The following is a 21,835-nucleotide window of genomic DNA, read 5'->3' as shown; positions in this document are numbered from 1 at the left end:
TCAATATGTATGACTGAAAATATTTTATCAGAATCAAATAAAAACTCTGGGTACACCACGTTCGTGTGTGTGTGTGAGTGAGTGAGTGAGTGAGAGAGAGAGAGAGAGAAGGTATGTCGAAGGTCGGAAATGCTTGACTCTCACCTTCGTTCTAAGGAACACCAACCACAGTACGGGTTCTTTTTCTGTAGACACTCTGCACAGCTTCTGAAGTTTTCACATCTCTGTAGGTTTACTTTACTAATCTAGAATGATGATTTCAATAAGAAACGATTAATCATTACAGAACGAAAACATTAACCAAGCCTACACAAGTTACTATAGAACATCATAACCTACCTAAATCGTTGTTTTTTCAATGATAATATAATTTTAACCTTCTGGTATCTATATAATAATACTGTCTGTTGTATGCCCATGTAACTACTTCGCAGAGTGTGGATAGATCTTCACCAAAATTGGTATGGAGGTTTATAAGGTCCAGTGGGGGGGGGGGGGGGAATTATACAAATTTTCAGTTTTGCGGTTTTTATGGGCGTTTTGTACCACTACTACGCCCCCTGTTGATGGATCTTTACCAAATTTGGTATGAAGGTCCACGTGGAGATGCATACAAAGTTCCGGTCTCACATTTTGTGTTTTCCAGTTTTTATGGGCGTTTTTTTACAATTACATACAAGGGAAGCAAATTTGCATGTCCTAAGATAACCATTTATTAACCACGAATTTACACAACTTCCGTGATTTTTAATCTTTACATGGTATATTTTTCACAATAATTGCTTAATTTATCAATCTCATTATCTTAACTTGCATGCACAATGTTTTTCTAACATTCAAACAATTTTACTGAATAATAAAAAAAGAAGGAGACGTGATTACACATCGCCACAAAAAGGAAAAGCTTTAAGTTGAATCAATAGAAGAATTAGAAAGCACCCAGGCTAGCAAAGCTGATTAGAAAGGCTTCGTCTCTTCAAATAAAAAAAATCTCTAATCAACGATAAAACATGTATCATCATAGATCTTAATTGAGAACGGCAAAAAAGGAAGAGAAAGTCACAATTTAAAGGATTTGGAATAAGAAATAGGCTTAGCATACAAAGTTTATGATTGGGCAGTTAAAAACACACATTGGGACCGTTGCTGTACTATCACATTACTTTGCATATTAACAAGCGAATCATCGTGCTCTCCCATTTACGCAGCACAGCCGGAATACCCTTTTTATCTCTTAGTGTTTAGAGAAGTATTACCGGAACGTACCGAATCACTCATTCCTGTTCTATCATCTCACCAAGTTAAAAAAACAACCATTAATCCGCATCAGCAAAAATCGTAATGAGTTGACAACATTTCCAAAGTAACATTTGGTTGAGACATTTTACAAATATTCTGTTCTTCATATAGAATAATAATAGAATGGTAAGTTGATGCAGAACGAAATATAATTAGAAAGAGCGTTTGTAGAAAACGGAGAAAAAGTGAAGATTAGTATCAACGTAAATTTAATATAGTATTTTATTATATATATAAATTAACAGTATTTCGATATAATGTATTACCATAAAAACTGGATTAGTAAGCTACTGAATTATTTTTAAACAGATAGATATTCATACTCAAGGTGGTTTCAAGTCCAAAAGTATTAAAAAAGGATTTTGTTTTTTGTTTCCAAACGCATAGCTGCACAATGGGCTATCTTAACTGTGCTCACCGTGGGTATTGAACTCCGAATGTTAGCGTTATAAACTCTTAAGCTTACCGCTGAGCCATCGGAAAGCATTTAAAGTAAAGTTTGATTGTTTTTTTGTTTGTTTTTTTAATTTTGCGCAAAGCTACACGAGGGCTATCTGCGCTAGCCGTCCCTAACTTAGCAGTGTAAGACTAGAGGGAAGGCAGCTAGTCATCACCACCCACCGCCAACTCTTGGGCTACTCGATTACCAACGAATAGTGGGATTGACCGTGACTGAAAGGGCTGAAAGGGCGAGCATGTTTGGTGTTACGGGGATTCGAACCTGCGACCCTCATATTGCGAGTCGAGCGCCCTAACCACCTGGCCATGCCGGGTCATCTTCGCTTTACCCACCATGGGTATCGTGTCCAAATTTTTAGCGCCATACGCTCGCACGATTATCGTTCAGCCACCACAGGTCATCGTCAAAGTTAAAATTCACTTTAAATCATTCTTCACAAAATTTCAGTTCGTCCAGTCTTAAGTAACAGCAACGTGGAGGGTAACCAGACATCTTTGGTATACTAAGTAATAACTTAAACAGAGTGTAGTAAACATTTTCTGTTTGTACATTTTAGAAACACCGATTTAAGATTATTGTACTTTGTTACCATGCATCGATGGAGTAACAATAAGGAAATTAATTTCATTCAAAATATATAGTTTACTGAGTAAATATTTCCAATTTGTACAAACCGTATAGGGGGATGCCACATAAAGAAAACCTTCATCCCAGTCCAGATATGGACTAGGAATTATAGGATTGCCTTCATCCACTATTATCTCTTCAAATTCTTCGGCTTTAGCAGAGTTACTGATGAGAAACTGTAATAAAATACAAACTACCATTTATGCTTGAATTCGTACATTCAATGTCAAATAATTCTAAACGGAAAGAAACCACGAACAAAAGATACATTATATCCACAATCTATTATTTAGATAGACAAGGAGATAAAACACTTGCAACTTAAAAAAACCTTCAATGTAAAACACAGCGGAGTGCATAAAGTATGTTTAATTAGAGATGAAATAGGTGGCATGTTAATTTGATTTGTTAGCCATACTACCTTCTAGAAAAGGTGACATGTTAATTTGATTTATTAGCCATACTACCTTCTAGAAAAGGTGACGTGTTAATTTGATTTGTTAGTCATAGTACATTCTAGAAAAGGTGGCATGTTAATTTGATTTGTTAGTCATAGTACATTCTAGAAAAGGTGGCATGTTAATTCGGTTTGTTAGTTATAGTACATTCTAAAAAGGTGGCATGTTAATTCGGTTTGTTAGTTATAGTACATTCTAGAAAAAGTGGCATGTTAATTTGATTTGTTAGTCATAGTACATTCTAGAAAAAGTGGCATGTTAATTTGATTTGTTAGTCATAGTACATTCTAGAAAAGGTGGCATGTTAATTTCATTTGTTAGTCATAGTACATTCTAGAAAAGTTGGCATGTTAATTTGATTTGTTAGTCATATTACATCCTAGAAAATGTGGCTTGTTTGAATATCTATCTTTCCTCGTGCACGTTATCTTGGACGTGTAGTTTTTGCAACGTTCTTGAAATAAAACAAAAAACAATGCGCTGAGGTTTATCAATCAATAAATAACGAACTTTTTCTGGATGAGCAAAGAAAGAAAGAACAAAAGCAAACAAGGAAGAAAACGGGTGACAAAGTAAATAAAGACAGAAGAAAAAGTAACTGAAATAAATCAGTACTTACAGATACACTCATCTTATGAATATTTTACGTGAAGCACCTACTCCATATTATTGTAAAATAGCATACATCTTTCATAAAGTAAAGGTTACATCCATATATCTATCTAGCACAAACAGCATTATGTGCACGTGTGTTCAAATACACAGACGTAAACAAAATGTGAATGATGACTTGGACAAATAATAATTGCGTAGCCGAAGTAACCACTAAAAGGTAGATATATAATAGCTTCATCATAACGAACATCTGATGTCCAGGCACGTCTCGCAAGGTCTGTCACTCAACATGACGTAAGTTAATAAAACGCCAAGACATCCAAAAAACGAGTTAAAGACATTTTGGCTTACCTTTTTAAGACTTCCATCGCTAGTCCCTGCAAAAGCCACGGTGTGCTGACCAGTCGTGGCCACTCCTACCGATGTCAATGTCGTATTGTGGAATACTACAGCTGCAGGCTGTTGGATGGGCAAGGAACCGTTCAACTTGATGGTCTCATTACAGAAGTTTAGAATATTTCCTGCTTTCTGAAATCATGCAACGTGATCATTACAATACAGCAAAAGCAAATATTGTTTAATAATAATGTCTTGAATCACTAACATCTCATAGTAAACACAGCCACTTCTGTTAAACGTTGGTCATCATTTGAACATGTACAATACTCAAATCCAACTAGGTGATTATTTTGATCAAATAAATCGTGTTTAACTTCAAGTTTCCAAGGTCCACTATATCAGTACTTAATTAAGACACCACTAATCGTTTAATCCTATGTTAGAAAATGCTTTAAAGTTTTAAACATTTCCAGATAATTACATTAAAAACTTAATTTGTTAAAAATTACTAATTTTAATTACTAGAGTGCCGCTTTTCTACCAAAGCCAATATAATTTCAACCAGTTTCATCATTTCAAAAATTTACATGGTTCGACCTTGAAAAAAACATTTGCTCATCAACTGCCAACAGCACAATCAACTTATGTGGTTAACCAGTTCTAAATGATTACTAGTTAGTTCAAATATATTAAATGAAGAAAAAACATTAATAATAAACAAATGACACTAAAATGAGATAAATATATGATGTTAGTGAAAACCTATAAACTAACTCTGACATGTAATTACTGAAACAAAAATTGATAAAAGAATTACAGTTCACCAATTTAATCTAGTTCACACCGAAACGATTGTTGTTCAAGCAACCGATGATATAAATAACGCTTCGACCACTACTATATTTGTTGTATCCCAGCCGGCCTAATGAGCCATGGTGTTAAACGAAAGACTTCACCAACAATAGATATAGTAGATAGAGTAGTTGCCATATTGTATTATTTTGTTAGTTTCACTTATAATTACCTTCAGTATATTAACACTATATGGATTAATACTAAACAAATTCATTTAAAGACAAACTCATACCACTACGATCGTGGTTCTAAAAACCGATAAAGAAGCTAGACCATGGTTTACTACTTTCAAAACAATCTTTTACCTTTAGTACTCCTACTTTTTATTATTATTATTATCATTGGTATTAAAATATTATTAAACAAAAAACAAACACAACGTAGTGTAAGTTTAATCTCTATTATTAAGTATACATTTAATACTGCTTAACACATCGGTGACCTCTAGGATTTCACTAGTATACAAGATTCACGTACAATCTTGATGAGGTGTGGAATGTCTGAAGGTGGTCTTAGCTTTTACAGGAATTTCATTGAAAAATACTACAAATCTTAAAGTGCATTCTTCTTGTATAATTACCTCTGTTAACACATAAGCAACTTTGAAGTAATTCTAGATGTTTGCTTTTCTAAATGTTAAATGAGTTGTGATTTTAAAGTTTTTTTCCTGTAGGAATAAAAAAAAAGTTTTCCCCAAAGTACTTCGCAATTTTATCTTCAGTAGTACCCCTTTTCACCTCTTGTCTTGTTAAAATTGTGTCCCATTTCATTTTCGGTAGCAAAATCTATACTGAGAAATAAATGGCCTGTTGTTTCAGACAAATACAGCGAGTCCCTCCCCACTACTTTACAAAGTAAACCTTCTCTAAAAGAAAGATTAGAGAGTAAACGGATTTTCTTTACAGACTGTTATGTACTTGAATACTTTATTCACGTGTCACGTGCGTAGCCAATTTGTACATGAAAGAATTGCGTTGTAATGTTAACCATAATCTGGGGAGCTTATTTAAATATGATAAATATATCACTGAAAATAAATTTAAAAAAACACGATGCATTCAATTTGATATTTTATTATTTTTACTCCCCAAAACCTCAATGCTAATACAATAATTTGACTACGGTTCAATCCTAGATTTACACCGATAGGGTTGGACTCCATCGGCTTTTTAAAATAATTTTTTGCCACGGTATAGCGGCTCATAGAATGGTTCCGAGTTTGTTTGTTTTTCAAGTACAAACTTTTAGCTCATAGCTCTGTCATTTCTTGACCGATTTCAAATCTAATTCCAGTTTGGACTCAGGAGGTCAAACCCTATCGATTGATGTATTGACCACGCCCAAGGTCTCACAGATTAATTTACTCTAATCCTACATAAAATAATATTAATTTGAGAGTAGGCTAGTAGAGATCCTGATGAGTAATAAAATTCAATCGAGTATACGCGCGCCCCACGCTTGGTGTTGCTGGCGCACAAAAATTATAGCTAATAAAAAAAAAGTCTCTTATATTAACTTACTCTAATTCTGCCCAAAAGAATTAAGTGTCGCGGCTATTGAAGATTTCCTCTTGTTTTATACCATGTATGCACCAAATTGTTCGTGGTTCCATGGCGTTGTTGGTTACAGGGCCTTAACAACACAAATCACAATCACTAACACTGTATTTAATCCCACTAACTACTATTGGTGTTCCTTATGTGTGTCTTACACAGAAAAGGAGTGAATCGCTCAGTTTTTTTTGTTTTTTTGTTTACAATAAGTTAGGGTTGTAACAAGCAAAAACAAGAAATTACCCAACATGATGCAATCATTGTAATATGGGCCCAATAGTAAGAGAGCGGGTAAAAAATTTGTTTGTTTTTGGATAATCACGAGGATACACTCGAGGGCTATCTGCGTTAGTGGTCCCCCATTTTGAACTGATAGACTAAATGGGAACACAGATAGTCAGCACCATCCACCTCTTAATCTTGGTTTACTCTTGTCTGACCGAATAGTTGGATCTGATCGTCACAGATCTAACGCACCACGGCGTTTTTTGTTTTGTTTTTCGGGTGCAGGGTGGAGATACATAGTCCGACACGCTAACAATTCTCAAACCGGTTCAAAAAAAGTCTGTTCTATAATTTGAGAGTAAAATATCAAGTATATTGATCAAATTGACTGAAAGTACACCATTATTATTTAACGGGCCAATTATTAGTTTGACCCGAAGGTCAAGAGCCTTATAACCATGATATTTGTTAATACTTTGCCTTATGTGTTATGGCTTCTGTACGCACAAGTCGCAAACAGGAACTAACAATTGTTTGTTTGTTTGTTTTTGAATTTCGCCCAAAGCTACACGAGGGCTATCTGCGCTAGCCCTACCTAATTTAGCAGTGTAAGACTAGAGGGAAGTCATCACCACCCACCGCCAACTCTTGGGCTACTCTTTTACCAGCGAATAGTGGGATTGACCGTCACATTATAACGCACCCACGGCTGAAAGGGCGAGCATGTTTGGTGTGGTACTAACAAAACAATAAATCGAACGCTGATTACAAGTCTGTTATTTTTTTCGTGTTATACTTTGTGTGGAACTCAAACTTAAGTTCTTTTCACTTATTGCGTGCTCTAGGTGGATAAAATGATTATCAAAAATTGTGATGGTTTTAACGAAGAAATATTTTATGTTATTCATAATTATGCAAATAAAAATTTCAGTGAATGATCTTACTTTCATTAATACACTGTGGTAAGACGCAATGCACATCATCTTAATACATGAATATTTTCTGTAATAAAAACTACAGTAAAATCGCAAGAGGTAAGATAAAAAGTACAACTAGCATGTATAGATAGCTATCATCATACCAAGAATACTAACAGTGGTTAGCACGCGGTGACTCAACGGTAAGTACGAGATGTAAAACGCTAAAATTCGAGTTTTGATACCCACGGTATGATGAGCACATAAAACCCATTTGATAGTTTAGTGCTTAACAACAAACAAATAACAGTATATAATAAGACTGGTGTAACTGTTTAGTCCGTTGAGAAACATTTACAGCAATCAAGGATAAAATAACTTACACCTGCTTCCGGACATTGGTTGACACTTCCAGCAATATAGTCCATATTTCTAGTGAGCACACTACCATTGTAACATAGGTGGATGTTTTCTGTGAAGCGCTGCTCGATCTCGGCCAATGAGTAGATACAGAGGGCGGACTTATGAGAGGGTTTTGACGTATGATCCTTACTAACTGCAAAAACTCCTAGAAAAACATCGGCTCCGGGTCGAATGCGAAGCAATGACGATAGATCAGAGCCTGCTGGACCCACTGTGGCATCCTGAAGCAAATTAAAGTCCGTCCCATCCGGCGCAATGCACTGTAACGTCACTTCTGTATAGGTGTTATATCCTGCGTCGGATGCACACACTCGTGCCAGTCTGGTCACATAACCCCACTCCTCTAAAGCCCTTAAATGAGACTTCCTTTGTACCGTGGCAAAATAGATGAAGCCACCCGAGTGGAAACCATAAATATAGTTGACCAGATAGTAGTCTCGCAAATGGAAGCTAATGTCCACCCTAGCAATGGTGGAGAAGGATTTCTCGATAATCCCAAACAGACGACCACTATCCTCCTCGAGGCTTCTGCTTGTGATAGCAGGAACCATGTCCCGGTATGGTCCCAAACGACTGTTGGTAGTCGCCACATACAAGACCCTGGAGGGGTAACCAAAGTACTGTGCAGGCCCTATGAAAGCGTATGTAGAAGAGTTCTCATCGTTCGCAGCTACCGGAACAGGAACCAAGTCTTCAACACTCCCAATGTTTTCAAGTTGGTGACGTCGGCAGGCTCCTTGATGCACACTACCACAGACAATTAGCTTGCCTGCTTTACTATCGATGACTAGGACTTTATTAACATTGGTGGTATAGGCCTTTTTCTGGTGAAGGCAGTCGGTAGGAGAGCACTGTATGCTGTCTTCTACTGGCCCTGTTTCGACCTCTTTCTCTAATTGCAGTGAACTGTCAAATTGATACAACCAATTCGTGGCGCCGACATACACCCGACCGGAGGAGTCCTGATCCACTATCACGCGTGTAAAATTTATACTTTCGTTGAAAGTTGTGTACGATGCCACTATAGGAGGATCGTGGTTCGCGAGCACGTGACACAGTAAAGTTGCCCATGCCAAAGTTAGACTTTGACAGCATATCCAGACATGGCACTTGGTCCTACGCACATGCTGATTAAGAAAACTCGTTCCAAACCACATTCTAGATCCACTCGTCTATAGAAAGCATCTCACGGCAGCAGTATCTTCAGTATGCTACCATCTACATACAATGTTTCGTTCGATACCTGAAAGACAATTAAGAAACCGTGTTGCTACAGTAAGAAAACAAAATATATCTTCATTTTAATGGATATTTTCTTACAAGTTAAAAGAAATTATGAAACTTCCTATAGTAAGTCATTAAAATAATATATAAACCCTGAGCATTTGGTCGCCTTCGTGGGGAAATTCTTTCTCGAAGGAATTAGAAATGCCACTTTCTTAGTTTATCTTACTTCAACGAACGAGATACTGAAATACTTAATCTTGCTAACGTGTTGTTTTGTAGTTTGATACGTGAAAGCCTTTCTGAACTTTTTTGGAAGTACACTGTTAATGAAAATAAATGTTCTATCTCAAATATTGATATGCCTACACCACAATTCACGTGATACAGTAAATGTTCTAAATTGATAGTTATATTCAACATTTGCTTTACATATTTATTTTAAACAAGGCTTTTATTTATTGCAATTTCTTTGAAGTTTTTGCTTTCTTACCATGACAGATTAACACCGAAGCCAAGAATAACATGTTATAACGATCACTTCTGCTGCCCCTCTCTTTAAAGTCTGCTATGTATAATATTTTGAAAGATTATTTTTTTCTAGCATGTTGTCAAAATCAACCATTAGAAAATAATGACCATCATTATTTTTATCAGATTTTGAGCAATTTTTTCTCGTTCCTATAGAGACGAGTAGTATATACATTATAACAAAAGATGTTATTTCTTTCTTTAAAAAACATTGGACATTAAGTGTTTATCTAGAAGTTTTTGCACCAAACATAAATTGCTGGGTTAATATTTAATATCTCCAGACCTGAAACAAACTATGTATTTTTTTTTTTTTTACCATTTGGGATTTGGTGCGTGTTACCAGAGATCAAACATACAAATTCCAGAGGGTGTTTACAATATACGTTCATTTTCTGTGTATTTTTATACCAAAGAAGACATTAACAATAGATTTATTTAATTAACAAAACATTAAGACCAAACAGTTTTTATATTAGCATTACCATGATCGTCACAGTTTTAATTTGTGTGTGTGTATTGTATACTTATACTGGAGTAAAACATAGATTAACTACAGAAACTAAACAAGTGGCGTAAAACAGTTCCAAAATATTATTTCTACCGAAGGAATAAATGAAATAAAGTTAGTAAGCAAACTATATCATTGGACGTCCACTTTCGATAAAAGTTATCAGAAGATTTGACCGTACTTAACATACGTTTGACACTGGCATCCTTCAAACAGGACACGACGTGAAGGATAGTTCATTTTAACTTAACATACGTTTGACACTGGCATCCTTCAAACAGGACACGACGTGAAGGATAGTTCATTTTAACTTAACATACGTTTGACACTGGCATCCTTCAAACAGGACACGACGTGAAGGACAGTTCATTTTCAAAGTTTCATTGATGCATCAAAGATGCTAATATTGATCAATTCCTCATACATAAACCAGTACAAACACCACAAAACGCGCGCGCGAGTGTGTGTGATATTCACGTTTTTTCTTTTTAACATCTAATTGCCGTTTTATTAGAACTCTACTGATTATGGCCATGTCTTTTCAATCAGGGGCTGACTCACCGGTGACTATATCTCTCTATGCGATAGATGAGTCAACCTAAGCCATTGGATAGGATACACGTCTTGGTGATGTAAATGACTTTAATAATATCTAACAGAAGAATACACAAAACACTAGCTTCGCTGATTTCATATAGAAAATGTAGAGCAAGATATAGTTGATACCTATTTCTTGTTACAAGTAAAGTAGCCAACCATCTACATGTTAGAACCAAAATAATAGATATTAATGAAGACAAGTTAAAAACTAAATGATAAAAAATACTTAATATTCTGGGGCATAATAGGGATAGAGTAAACAAGGGATAATAGCTGAAAGCAGGACTACCATTTCAGCTTTGCTTACTACAATATTATAATTTCTATGCAAATTGAATGTGGACTAACGTCATATAGTGGGTGTGGTTGATCTTATGAATAGAAAAATAAATGAATTATTGAAGATTTTGATGATAAAAGCACGGGCTAATATTATGTTTGATTCAAATGTTATATGTCCAGTCAGATAGACATGTTACTTAGAACATGAATAATATAACTTCTGTAGTCTATTAACCAACAGTACAATTATTTTTTTTTTCAAGGAATAAATGCACAACTTGTGACATGCAATTGTCAATTGTATCCACGGACTGTAAAAAATTATGTTAGCACTTTTAATTTTTGGTAGGAATTTTCTGTAAACACAGAAGCACTTACTGTTCTACGAAAATAATTGTTTGCTAGCTAAGAAATTCTTTTGAAAAAAATTACGTATTAATCAATATTAAATTTGTATCCAGAATATTCTAGCTTATAATACTCAGATGACAAACTTTGAGATGAGGCTCTTAAAATATTTCATAAACATGTCCTAAACACAAAAGAAATAATTTTTAAATGAAGAGAAAAAAAATTAAATAGTTGAGTGGTTTAGTAATCAGAAAGAGCATGCTTGTTTTGTAAGTAGAGCTTCGTTACCACTAACTGGATGGTGGCATAAGTTCTCCCCAGCAAATCGCCTTAGTTAGGATTGTTGTCAGTTTCTGGTTTTACACGCAATGAATACCAAAATAAAGGACAATGTTTATCACTAATCAATAGCATTATTAAACTGTCGGTGATTCCCCCTTCCGAGTCTGCGGTAAAACGGTTTACTTTAGAGTCCCTTAAAGGCAACGGGACAAACTGTAATCGGTTTAATAAGTATCTATTGTGGTATTGGATCTAAAGATTCTAATGCGTCTTGATGCTAGATAAAACTTTTAGATAAGAAACAACATATAGGATTTTAAAATATCTTGAATATGGTAAGGTTTGAGGAGAAAATAAAAACGTATTTTAACAATAACTAATCTCCATTCAACAATAAAATACTTATTAATTTATTGAGAGAATGTCATTTATAGTTACTAGTAATAAGTGAAACACTCAATAAATTCCATAATCTAAAAAGTATTAATCAGTTTTATAAAATCTTGATAAACCAACTGTGTGTCAACTTTTTTACTTTAAGGTAATCTCTCTAACTTTTACAACAGCCCCACTATGACTAGAGAAATCACAACAATTTTTTTTTCTTTGATTTTAAAAGAAATCTTACCTGTTCTTCACGTAGCTAAAGACACATTCACGTAACAATGGTTTATTTAAAATATATAATTTTGTTTCCCTTCTTCTCCAAGCTGATGTATTTATATTTCAACGGCTTCTCTAATGACATAAAACTGTATACCTAAATAGACTATATATTTATAGACAAATTTTAAAAGCCTATGATAACCATTTCTAGCTTAAGAAATTCCAATATGAACAGAATCAACTGACAGGGCAAAAAATATAAAAACTGCAAAGATACCAGGCCTTTTAAAACAATCATTTTTTCTCTTACTGAATACAGAAAGTGACGCATTAAAATGGTGTACAAAAAATTAAAATAAACTAATCTTATTGTAAAACAAGCACTATGTAGTATAATAAAATCGAACTAAAATAACTTCTCCAGAACGTTTAAAGTTTTTTCAGATCATTCAGACAGGAACTTGTATTTAAACGATCAGTAAAACTCCAACTAAAACTGTTCTGTCCGACTCCTACCGAATTTTCTAGTGACTAAATTTAGGTCTAGCTTTTAATACTTTCGAATTTTGTTTAGATACTTCCATTCTGGCATGTAAGTAGTTTCGTTCTGTATAAATAAATACTGTTCTTCAGTAAATTAGTGATTTCTTTCGCACTAAAGCTGCGATATATTATACAATAAAGAATACGTACGTACGATAAATTTGAAATAACAAACGAATCTCGAGTTCTTAGTTCACATCAACTTTTATTTGGTTCACAACGAAAACAAGAAACTATCAACTGCTTTGCCCACTTTGTTTGTGACACATTCAGACAAGCGCACGCCCACTCTTTACTCATCACTCTCTCACTAACCTCCCGTTTCTCTTTCTGTTCCCACTAGATTTAGTGACCAATCAAAGCGAACTCACTCATCCATGCAGCTACAAAAACACTGTACATCTGATATCTCAAAACTGCGAAATAGTTCCTGCCACTCACTGCAGGGGAACAAAATCAGTACATTCCGCATTCCGTTGTAACGGGATATCAAAGCAATCTTTCATCAGAAATTTGGCAGATGAAATATTAAAACAATGTTTAAAAGAGCAGTCACATACTTGTATGTACTGTTCGAGAGTTTTACATGGCGACGCTGTTTTCGCCTTTTATACTCTCGATTCCAGTCCACGGCAGTGGGTCCCTAAACTGTGGGTCACAGAAAAGGACACAGTAAAATATATATTTTTTAAAGTTATGTATAAGGCAATAATCCTAGAAGTTTTGAATGAACAAAACCAAAATATAAAAACACTAACAGACTTAACTGAAACATATTAGAATAGTACCCTCAATTGCGCATTGATCCCAGAAAATTACCCGACTATTCATATGGGTCTCGAGTTAGGAAAAGTTGAGAACTCCTGATTTAGAGTGTGCTAATTTAAGATTCACTAGCATAATCCTTAGCTATTTTCACTTAACATGGCTTCATTTATGGTAAGAAGTCCAATAACTTAACGAATGAAATTGGTCACATAATGAAGATAAAAGCAAGTAGCTTCATGTGCCAATATATTTACCTCTCTAAATATTTTAAAAATGTATTGATTATAATTAAGTATACGATTTAATATTGAACAAATGGCTTTTGTTCTCATCTTTAATGATGCTTAAAACATAATTCAAAAACTGGTTACACGATAAAGGGAAGTACTCCTTCCTTATAAATGAACATTATCGAATGTTACAAAATGTGTAAATAAAACACACTTGAAGATTATACTCCACATCTTTAATAAACCAGCTTTTATTTTTGTCTTCTTAGAAGGTCTAGAACAAGTCACAGAAATGTGCTAGATCTTATATAAGTGGAGGTTAAATATAACTCGGTTTAGAAAGTTACAATTTTTGTTTACACTTGTGCGATTATTTGTATAGAAACAAAATTACTTCTTATTTCTTCTTTTTTAATGACTTCACTGAATAAATTAAAGCTGAAACAGACTGGACTCGAACCCGTGGCTGCTTGTTAGACTAGTGAACGGAGTCTCGAGTTTGAGTCGTGTATTGTCCCAGTTTCAACATTTCCAAAAAAAAAAAAATCCCACTTTACATGACAGAAGACCAGTGTTACAGTTGGTGATGAGGTCTGTAAAAAAACATATTTAATTGGGAGGAAAAGCACACTAATGGGAGATTTATGCATATTATATACATTTGTCTATTGATTTAATCCTGGTAGTTAACGCATGTTGTTAACATTCGAAATGAATATTATGAAATGTTTTGTTACTAAGATTTTCGTGTGACTGTGTTAAGTGGTTCACTTTCGCTTTAAGAAAATATCAAATATGACTAAGCTTAAAGCGTTTCAGATGGTTTTGTACATGATTTTTAGAATCGTGAGACAAAAGTAAATAAACAGAAAACAGATGATGAGGTGAATAAGTAATCAGTATAAACAGAGACGTATCAATTCCTAACCCTAGTCGATATTTTAGAATCTGATAAAAGTCCATATCTGGCTGCTTCTGGACATTTTCAAACATCACTAATTTATCTAGCCTACGAAGTAAAATGGCCTTATAATGTTTAATTTAAAAGCAAGCCGACGAACCTAGCCAGCCTATGTGTAATCGAATACTAATAGAAGCCGCCCGTCTGGTTTAGCTAAGTCGTGAACTCCTGGGTGAGTCAGTCAGTACCCACGGAGTGCACGAGTAAATTGTCGCCAGACACCATATGCTGGATTCGAATCAGTTTCAAAGTTAGTCATTTTCTAATCAGATCATCAGGAAACGTGATAGGGGAGATGGGGTCAAGGTAAAAAACAGGCCGTTTCGTCGAAGAGTAGATAATGCTATATTTTTTACTCTATCTTCATTCATTATTAGATTCAAGGCAAGCTGAACAACACGTAGCAGCAACTGAATAAAAAAATCAAAGTCTAAGAGAAAAACATTAATGTCGTTTTAACCTTAAATAACAGTTCTTATTTAAAAGTTTCCATAAAATACATTGAGAGCCTACGACTTGATTGTTTGTTTGTTTTTTTAAGTTAAGCACAAAGCTACACAATGGGCTATCTGTGCTCTGCCCACCACGGGTATCGAAACCCGGATTCTAGCGTTGTAAGTCCGCAGACATACCGCTGTGCTACTGGGGGGCCTACGACTTGATGTCATAATTTTTGTTCACCATAACTTGAACAAGAATATTCGGATAATTACTTACTATAAGCCCTTCTGAAGCATAAAATAAAAAAACGCCGATATTGAAGTTTGTAAAATTCCTGGTAAATAAGATGTTTTTCTTTTCTTTTTCCTTACAGTCAAGTGTAAAATGACCTTCCATATTCGTGATATTTGCTGCTTTTACGTATCTTCTTTTTACAATAAAATAAAGAGCTTTGTAATCTTAATCAGGCCATAATAGAAGCGGTACTTTTAAATGGTGAATGTTGTACCAACTATCAAGAAAAGAAAATTAGCATATTTTGGTCATATGATGAGACGAGATAACATCCAACGAGTCCTACTAGAGGTTCAAATGGAAGGGAAAAATTACAAGGGAAGACCATGAACAGAGTGGTTAACAAATATTAAAGAGTGGACTGAGATAGCAAAATATGAAGACCTGGTGAGAAAAGCACAGAACAGACACAAGTGGAGGATTGTGACAGCCAACCTTCCTGAGGAAGACAGCAAATGATGATGATAATGACCTTTACAAAACTTAAATTCCGTATCAGGGTCATCTTATTTTTAGAGTATAACTAGTATCGGGTGAGAGAGTGTGTATGAAGGGGTGGGGTGGGGCAAAATCTCATTTACTAGCAAGCATCGATATTTTACACACGCTTTAATTCCTGTTTCTACGATGAAATACTTGTGCACAACACAGTATGTTAATTCGTATAAAGATTCTTATATTATGTATATATATATATAATGTTTTATCATCATAGATAAAGTAAAATATGATTTTACACTAGCTTACGTACTCGTTTAACACCCATGGAATCCATAGGAAGATCAGATATAAATGTACTCCCTAAGTCACGGTCCCCGGGGGGGGGGGGGTTAGGGTATATGCTAAGAATGGCAGCAATCAGTCCAGCGCTTCGCCAGTTACAAGCGAACTCCTACACAAACGTTTGTCAAATATTTCATGATTGTTCAGTAAATTTCGCATAAAGCTATGCCGAGGGCTATCTGCGATTATATATTATTACCGTATATCAATTAAACAGTTTCTTTTTCAGTTCTTACAACTTCACAAACTTTATGAACATCCATTTGCGGAAATGTTTTTATTAGCACTGTAATTGTTGGCTCAGTGGTAAACTCCAGGGTTTATAACACTAGAATTTGACATTCGATCCCTGTGGTAAAAACAACGCATATATCTCACTGCGCAGCGTTACTCTAGAACAACTTTTCTGAAAACTGGAAAGATATTTACCATCTGTATATTTAAGCTTTTTAAAACTTAGATTTCTGGAAGTTAAAATCAGTTGCATTAGCTTTTATTCGGTGCTTTTTTATTATACTATTTCTGATTTTTTTCTTAACTGGTAGACTTATTTATAGACTGAAATGTTACTGAACAAAAATTCGAGGTCGCACATGTTTATTAAACCAAACTAATAATATACTAATTACAAAATCTTACTACGACGTGGCAAACAACTATCGAAAACGTATTAGAAATGAATAACAGGAACTTGAAAAAAGTATTATAACGCTAAATGAACACACGCCTGTTTGCCAGTAGAAACAAAATGTCACACGTGAAATTCACTGGAGTGAAAGGTAACTTCAACAGAGTATTACGACATAGAGATAATAGTCACATACCATGTACTATAAAGACAAAAACAACAACAACACCTTGTACAACTAGTGGTTATGAGAAGATGCCCACTTACACATCTAGCAATGAGTGTGATACCATCTTGGCAAACTAAAGTAACTTAGTTACAACAGTGACGAAAAATGTCACCTGTCATGTTTGCCGACTTCACTCGTAATCATTAGAGATGTGAAATTGAAGATCTACAAGAAAAAGAAAAGACTTCATTTCCGGATGATTTTTAAGTGATCGTTCTTGTCACTTAAGTTTACCTTTCCACTGATAGTTTTAGATATGTTGTGAGCAGCCTATAGAGCGAAAGACTGAGTACATGTCAGATGCGATTCATTTCGTTTCTAAAAATACACAGATAATACCATATACTTCCAATTTTCTCATATACTCTGCCAGTATGCATGATAAGACGTTTCATGCATTTTTTGTTATACTGTCTACAAGATAATGACGATTCATAACTAAGAACCGAGTCATGAGATTGGGCTCGTGATTTTCTCTCTAGGTATGTTTGAAATTTTGGCGGAAACTTCAGAGATCAAGTTGACAAACATTGTTTAAAGCAAGGCGCCTGTCGGCGTTTTGATCAAATGCTAGGTGGTTGAAGTCATTTTCCTACCCTATGTTTTGAAGTATGTATGCAGCACTAATGTTCCGATGTTTACTCCGAGAAAAATCTGAGCATATTCTCCTACGTGTTAAATAAATTTTAGTCTTATTAAAACATGGTCTTTCAAGAATATCTATCCGACTTTAAGAATCAATAGTTTCGTAGCGTTAAAGACATCTGTTCGAGAGTAATGATCAAACTCGGATAAACCTGCCACATAATACAGAGCTTCAGAATATTAGTCTTACTATAGTTTCACGGGTATACCTGATATGCCTCTTGCGAAGAACACTACGACTTCCGACTGGATTGTCACCACCTTGTTATCGATATTATGATTAACTCAAAACCCACGGGGTTTTTGTTTTTTAACAGTCATCGATTCTAATCTGATACATCCGTTTTTTTATAGTCGTAAACAGGCTTTTATAAGCTACTAGAACGGTACCGTTACTAACACGATCTCTTTAGTATAGGTCCACCAACACAATGTAAACAAAACATTCATTACATCACGATACGTTTAAAACACATCTATAAAGTACCTACATTTTTGTTTTATATTTTTTTTTCTAAGCAGAAGAGTCACATTTTCGAATTTTCTTTAGAAGCAAAAAAAAACAGGACTAAGCACTACTCTTAAAGATTGTACTAAATTAATTTACATTGAAAAATATTCTCAACTTCTAAGAAAAATCGTCCGACATCTCAAATTATAAACTATCTTTAAGGTCCAAATTGACTAGAATAATAATGTAACACTACTGAATGGTACCGGTGAACCATTCATTGTTTATGTTAAAAATCGCTATACTTTGGGCAATGTGAATGGTATTCTTCATAAAACTCAAAGCTCAATTCTAACGTAAATGGCAGACTAAAATATCTCCTTTGGTGTATTGATTGATTTGTTTTGAATTTCGCACTGGCCGTCCCAAAATGTTAGTAATAGACTGAAGAGAAGGCAGCTAGTCAACACCACCCACCGCCAACTCTTGGGCTACTCTTTTAACAACGAATAGTGGGATTGGCCATGACTTTATAGCGTATCCACGGTTGAAAGGGGCGAGCATGTTTGGTGACGGGGAATTCGAACCCGCGATCCTCAGATAGGGAGTCGAGCGCCTTAACCACATGCCAGACCACGGTTTCTTAAATCATTTCAATAATATCTCTACATAACACTAAATCAGTTGGGCCAATACATTGGCACGTCTAACAACAGTAACGCACTCTAGAGATAATTTTACTTATAAAAACATTTATAACCCATGATAAGACACATAAAAAAAAGGTTTACAGTTAATTTTGATGTCAAACTTTTGATCCTATAGGTGGCACAAAGAGCAACCTTGGTAAGGAAATAATTTGAACTTTTGTATACCCTGTTTTTTGTGTCTTAACATTACATTTTCTCACATTTTAAAGAATTGCCTTTTATAACAATAATAATTTACGTTCTAATATTACTACTTAGCGTTTAAATAAAGATAGATTCGTTTGAAGTATTAAATGCAAAGTTTAAGAGAGATGTCTGAACAGTAGAGTCAGTTTTACATGCTTATGTAATATAAAATAATACTTATCTTAAAAAAGCCAACTTTTACCTAAAACGATCTGTAGTCCACGAATCGTTTAGTTGGATTTTATTATTATTACTTTCTAACATTCAAAAGTTGAAGTTTTATTCTACCAAACAGACAAATTATTATAAATAAATATTACTGTATTTTTTGTTCCAAGCCTAATTTGGAATACCACTTCATATTTAGAAGATAGTAATTTGCCATGAAACCACAAAATATTGAAAGAATTCTCTACATCTATTTACCATAGTAGTACACCAACCGCAAACCCGAACCATCTCTCTAATAAAGTTACTTTATTTGTGTTGCTTCCTCTAGATGACTAGTGGGAGAGAGAGAGAGAGAGCTGTGTATTAAAGATGCACATATTACTGGAAGAAACTTCCTTCAGCCACCACAGGGAAAGCGTGAGGGCGTAGACAATCTATACTTATAAACCTTAACCAAGTTTTGTTCACAGATTTCCTTGGCATAAACAAAATCGAACGGAAGTTTTGGCGAATCTCATTCTATAATTCTTGATTTATGACTTCCTTGAAATAATGCTCGAGTGCTGTTCACAGGGTCTAAGGTCAAACCTACATAAGAGCAGACAGAGGAATGTAGCCCTCAGAGAATGGTGGTCACTATACATGCTACAGCATCACGTGAATTGGTCAAGTAACTCAATATTAATTAATGTGCCTGACCACACATCGCTGATCCGAAACTTCCGCTGACTTTGCTGATGCAGATGTAACCATATTACTATTATGACTTAGCAGTCACAGCACTTCTGGCCTCTAACTATTTGTCTCCTCCGGGTGTCATATCCTGTTAGTGCCATTATTCAGGCTTCCCGATTGATGATCCTTATAAATTGGATATATTGGAATTGTTCCTTTGGCTGCAAACAGCCGCAGTTGCCGTTACTCGTCCATAATGAGATGTCAATTGCTTTCTTCGTTTGCAAGACCCCAGCGGGAATTGTCAGAAAAGACGCCAGTCGAACGATAGTGGTAACCCAGGAGACAAGAAGCGCTTATAGTTTTCTATCTGATGACTTCATGCAAATCATGTGAACTCAGCATCTTCATTCTAAACTGCTGAACAGTAGATTTTTTCACATATGCAATATTTCACTGAGATCAACCGTATAAGAGCATAAAGTGGCGTATAAAATTCTACAAATTATTTCGAACCTGCTGCTATTTAAGATTTATGCATGATATAAATGCGTATGTTTTTTTCCTCAGTCATCAAAAGCTAAAACTATGCCAAATGCAAATGTGAGACTGACAGCGGAATGTTTCTCGAATGGATGATAATGGAAATTTACCAATGAATTTTTTTTTAAATTCGATCGTTTTTTTTTTTAAACTTGGCAGGACTGAATTCAAACCCATATTTTCTATTAAAAAGAAATAAATAATGAAAAGTAAAACCACGTCCAACTTTAAGGAGTGTTTGTAAGGTTTGAATTTACGACCTTGCTTTTTTATTTTTATTTTATATTACATATCAAACCCAATACCAACTGTTGGTAATATACAACAAATAGTTTCTGGTTTAGCAATGATGTGGAAATCACAAGGCTAACAAGATGATCTTAAAACCTTGTTAAATATTGAAACATACTGGAAGTTCAGCTCAACTGGGGTCTGCAATATATATTTCTATAGTAGGATTAAACCAAGCTGAAAAATGGCTTAACGTGTTTATGTAGTACTAATTTAATATACAAAGCTATGATCGTCATTTACGTTATCAACAAATATTGAGGGTATAACCCGACATATGCAGCAAAATGCATGCATTGCATAATGTATTAGTTAATTTACACCTTTATAAGCTCTACAACACCTAAACATCGGTACAATCAAAATTTCCCAAAGGCAATCGAACATAATTTCATCATGAATAATTTTGAAAGCCCTGTGACCTAAATCGCACCTGCTATTTTCCTGGAGTGTGTTGTCCACATCGTGGTTAGAGGCCAGTAACCCAACACTTGGGTCCTGAAATGGCTTCCATTCTAACTTGTATGGTCTTGTTCTGACTCACAGACCAACAAGCTTTCCAACTTAAATTTTATCTCGGCTTTTTATCAGATTCCTTCCAAATGACTTAAATTACGTAATTATATATTACTATTAATAAGAGTAAAGTGAAGCTAGGGTTTGTTCCAGCTCATACATAGATTTGTGTATTCCTTGAATTTGTTTCAAAGACATTTTAAACCTAAGCATTTTAAACCAGTTAGCATCACAAAATAATTAAAAACCAAATCACAGGCTTTACCTTTCCTGAGTAAGTGCAACTGCGGCCAGGTGGATAAGGCGCTCGACTCGCAATATGAGGGTCGCGGGTTCGAATCCCCGTCCCACCAAACATGCTCGCCCTTTCAGCCGTGGGGGCGTTATAATGTGACGGTCAATCCCACTATTCGTTGGTAAAAGAGTAGCCCAAGGGTTGGCGGTGGGTGGTGATGACTAGCTGCCTTCCCTGTCTTACACTGCTAAATTAGGGACGGCTAGCGCAGATAGCCCTCGTGTAGCTTTGCGCGAAATTCAAAAACAAAGTGCAACTGCTAATCGTAATAACTACAAAAAGAGGTTAATATATAAGGTTTATATGCGGTAAGAAAC

At 35.0% G+C, this 21,835-nt stretch overlaps 1 protein-coding gene across 5 annotated transcripts in view; it reads right to left on the bottom strand.

Moving 5' to 3' along the window:
• LOC106462152 (plexin-B-like) overlaps positions 1-21,835 on the bottom strand; it is a 161,569-nt gene that overhangs the window by 51,850 nt on the left and 87,884 nt on the right. For 4 of the 5 annotated variants that reach the window (XM_022389620.1, XM_022389626.1, XM_022389603.1 and 1 more), the window contains 4 exons: positions 7,732-9,014; positions 3,811-3,987; positions 2,434-2,562; positions 145-245 (listed from right to left, as the gene is read on the bottom strand). In XM_022389620.1, the coding sequence (XP_022245328.1) occupies positions 145-245; positions 2,434-2,562; positions 3,811-3,987; positions 7,732-8,928 (1,604 nt within the window). In that variant the 5' untranslated portion in view covers positions 8,929-9,014. Of the gene's footprint in view, positions 1-144; positions 246-2,433; positions 2,563-3,810; positions 3,988-7,731; positions 9,015-13,261; positions 13,350-21,835 lie in introns of all 5 variants that reach the window. The other variant, XM_022389615.1, reaches the window with a different exon arrangement.

Source organism: Limulus polyphemus, unplaced genomic scaffold (assembly GCF_000517525.1).
Source record: "Limulus polyphemus unplaced genomic scaffold, Limulus_polyphemus-2.1.2 Scaffold44, whole genome shotgun sequence".
NCBI lineage: Eukaryota > Metazoa > Arthropoda > Merostomata > Xiphosura > Limulidae > Limulus > Limulus polyphemus.
This window is presented reverse-complemented; position numbering and strand designations above follow the sequence as displayed.